Source organism: Triticum urartu, chromosome 4 (genome assembly GCF_003073215.2).
Source record: "Triticum urartu cultivar G1812 chromosome 4, Tu2.1, whole genome shotgun sequence".
Lineage (NCBI taxonomy): Eukaryota > Viridiplantae > Streptophyta > Magnoliopsida > Poales > Poaceae > Triticum > Triticum urartu.
The window spans coordinates 65,816,441-65,819,901 of record NC_053025.1 but is presented as its reverse complement, the minus strand read 5'-3'; the positions used below and the strand labels follow the sequence as shown (position 1 = coordinate 65,819,901).

The following is a 3,461-nucleotide window of genomic DNA, read 5'->3' as shown; positions in this document are numbered from 1 at the left end:
GCACCCGCGCGCCACCACCAGCGCCGATGCGACGCTGCACGGTGGAGCCGCACGGAAGCGCGACTACCAGGTCCGGGGCTGTCGGCCTGCGTTGGCCACCCCACACGAAGAGACAGGAGGGGCCCCGCCGCCGGCGGCGGCGACCGGGCTTCGCCCGTCGGCAGCGCAGTAGAAGGGGTGCGCTGGTGGCGCTGGTGTGGTCGCCCTCCCCGTCCTTGTGTTTACCTAGGGGAGTTTAGGAACTGGGGATGAGATGAATAAACTTGCGGATGAGCACTTGAGCAGAGGTTGTTGCTGCCCCAGACCTACATAGACCAGCAGCGAGCAGTCGCGCCGTGCAACGGGCAGCAAGCGAGTGGGAGGACGCCGAGACACGATCAATACTAGAAGGAGGCGGATGACGGTTTGCTTCTTGTTTAATTCTTATTAATTGTTTTTTTAACGATTAGTACTACTATTATTAGTCTATTGATTGATCTTCCAAGGGTCAAAGCGGCAAACTGCAGCTGTTTTTTTTTTAGCATAACTGCAGCTGGTTTATCCTCTCGTTTACCGTTGTGTTGCAGGACACGGACACCTTTTTTAATGGTGTTTTGCCGTGACGTAATTAAACACCCAAATCCACGATTAGCAACGTACCTCCGTCAATCTCAATCCGCAGCTGCATATTAATGCCATGAACGCAGGGTTGCAATACCACAATTACCCACCTGATCGAGTATCATCATCATAAGCTCAGGGAGATATCCTCCAATCGCCGAAACAAAAGGCCGAGAGGATGAGCGGCCGTAGGCTGCCGCTACTGCTGGTCGTGTTGACGGCACTGATGACGTTGACGACGGTGAAGGCCGAGTACAATGTCGTGGACTACGGCGCGAGGCCCGACGGCGCGGCGGACTCGGCGGGGGCGTTCCAGGCCGCGTGGGGCGCAGCGTGCAACGACACGGGGAGCTCCGGGTCCCGGCCGGTGCTGCGCGTGCCGGCGGGCAGGTTCCTGCTCAGCCGGGTCTACTTCAAGGGCCCCTGCCGGAGCGCCGGCGTGGTCGTGGCCATCGACCGCAACGGCACCGTCTTCGCACCGCCGACCGTGGACAGCAGGGCGTGGATCATGTTCCACCACGCCGACGGCCTGGCGCTCCGCGGTGGAACGTTGGACGGGCAGGGGCAGGAGTACTGGGCGTGCAAGAAGTCCGGCAGGTGCACCGGGCAGGGCCCCACGGTGAGTGATGACATGACCTTTTCTCGGTTATTTCTATGCAATGCAATTGGGTTCGGTTTCCCTGTGACGGACGCCTTACGTACATGCACCTGCAGACGCTGGACATTAGCCAGTCCAAGGGCGTGAGCGTGAAGCAGCTAACACTTCTCGACAGCAAGAACGTCCACATGGCCATCTTCGACTCCACCGGCGTGACGGTCCAGGGCGTCAGGATGGTCGCGCCAGCCAATAGCCCCAACACCGACGGCATCCACGCCCAGCTCTCCCGCCACGTGACCATCCTCAACACCACGTTCAGCACCGGCGACGACTGCGTCTCCCTGGGGCCAGGCACCTCCGACGTGCTCATCAGGGACATCAAGTGCGGCCCGGGCCACGGCATCAGGTGCCACCTTCAGTTGCCAGTTCATGCATCATCCATTATTATGTTTGCTTGTGATTTCGTTTGGGCAGCGTTTGATAGCATTGGTTTTGTGTTTGCGTTGGATGGACGGTGGCAGCATCGGGAGCATGGGAGGGCAGCCCGGCGAGGAGGGGGTGAGGAACGTGACGGTGGAGAGGGCGGTGCTGACGGGCACGACGAACGGCCTGCGGATCAAGACGTGGGGGATGCCCAACCCAGGCTCCGTCACGGGCGTCTCCTTCTCGCAGGTCACGATGCACGGCGTGGCGAACCCCATCCTCGTGGACCAGAACTACTGCCCCCGCAGCCGCAAAGTCGATTGCCCGGGCAAGGTACGTACCCTAAGAGATGCCACCATTGCGCAGCATCGATCTTCATCTCAAGCTCCGTACGCGTGAAGCCATCGGCTTCGACTGTATCACGAACTCTGTTGTTGTCTGTACATGCAGAGCTCGGGGGTGCAGATCAGCGACGTGTCGTACGAGGACATCGAGGGCACGTCGAGGACGCCCGTGGCCGTGAAGTTCGACTGCAGCGACACCAACCCCTGCAGCGGGATCAGGCTCAAGAACATCAGGCTGACGTACCGGCACAGGCGGCCGGCGCAGGCCAGGTGCCGGAACGCCGCCGGGTCCGTGTCCGGAGAGGTCACGCCGCCGAGCTGCTTCTGACGACCGAGCCGCCGGAGCGCCGGCCGGCCGTAGAAGCGTGCGCGTCTCCTCGATTCATTGGTTTCTGTAAATAATTCTCTTGCTTGATTGGTTCGTGAACTACTACTAACACCTTGCACAGTCGCGGGAGTGTGCAGTGCTACCAAATCCAAGGTTTTTTTGGAGGCGGGTAATGCTACCAAATCCATTAATCATTGCTTGGTGTATCTCAAAGCGATCCTTACATGTAGCCCAAAGTAGTGCTTAGTAATTTTAGCGGATTTGCTCATTCTCAATTGATTGAGAAATAGTTAAACCATAATTAACGACAACAATTTCCCGTGGTTGTTCTTGTGGATTTTATTTTTGAATTTTCTGTTTGTTTTTTTGTTTTGAGATATCGAATCTTTGTGTAAAATCATACGGTTATAATTTGTAAGCGTAGAGGGGCGGCAAGAAGCAACCGGAATAGCAAGCTAGTTCTTCTAGTGCATTTCACAAATACCTTGTCTGCATGCAGAAATCTGAACCATATAATAAAATCCACAAACACCAAGCTATGTAATGTCCACCAACAACATACACGCGAGAGCAGCTCACAAAAACATCAATACCCCAACATAAACGTCAATGTATCAAAAAATTCACACATGTCATGCCTCCAATATCAACCCAATCAAACTATACTGGAGCAACATGTCCGAATAGCAAACAAGCACTTAAAAAGTAACCAATATGACAAAAGAAACACCAAATCAAAGGATAGACAGCGAGCAACCCTCCACTGTAGCGATGAATCAAGTACAAGGCAGAGGCTCCAAATCTTCAATTTTAACACTCAAATTTGGATATATTTGTAGATCAAAAGGCCTCACTTCTCTCCCTACTCTAGAAACTCAATCGAGAATAGAAAAACTCCAAATCTCTATTCCCGAGCTTGGGAAGACAGTTTTGCCGAAAGCCACCTCAACTTGCTAGTACTCCCTCCGGTCCTTTTTACTCTGCATATTAGGTTTGTCCGAAGTCAATCTCATCCAACTTTGACCAAGTTTATATAAAAAATTATAGACATTCACATAACAACACCAATATCATTACATTCATCTTGGAATATATTTTCATACTATATTTATTAGATATTATAGATGCTAATAATTTCTAATATAAATTTGGTCAAACTTAGCAAAGT

The 3,461-nt window shown here is 53.2% G+C and overlaps 1 protein-coding gene across 1 annotated transcript; it reads left to right on the top strand.

The window, feature by feature from the left end:
* Nucleotides 1-720: 720 nt before the first annotated feature.
* Nucleotides 721-2,481, top strand: LOC125553558 (polygalacturonase-like). Its single transcript, XM_048717331.1, has 4 exons — nt 721-1,219; nt 1,315-1,604; nt 1,720-1,954; nt 2,072-2,481. Exons 1-4 carry the CDS (start codon nt 779-781, stop codon nt 2,291-2,293), a joined length of 1,188 nt encoding a protein of 395 aa, XP_048573288.1. The 5' UTR covers nt 721-778; the 3' UTR covers nt 2,294-2,481.
* Nucleotides 2,482-3,461: the final 980 nt, after the last annotated feature.

Coding starts and splice junctions, on each gene's coding strand:
- LOC125553558 (XM_048717331.1), top strand. CDS start 779: ATGAGCGGCCGTAGGCTGCCGCTACTGCTGGTCGTGTTGACGGCACTG. Junction 1,220..1,314: donor GCACCGGGCAGGGCCCCACG/GTGAGTGATGAC, acceptor ATGCACCTGCAG/ACGCTGGACATTAGCCAGTC. Junction 1,605..1,719: donor GGCCCGGGCCACGGCATCAG/GTGCCACCTTCA, acceptor GGACGGTGGCAG/CATCGGGAGCATGGGAGGGC.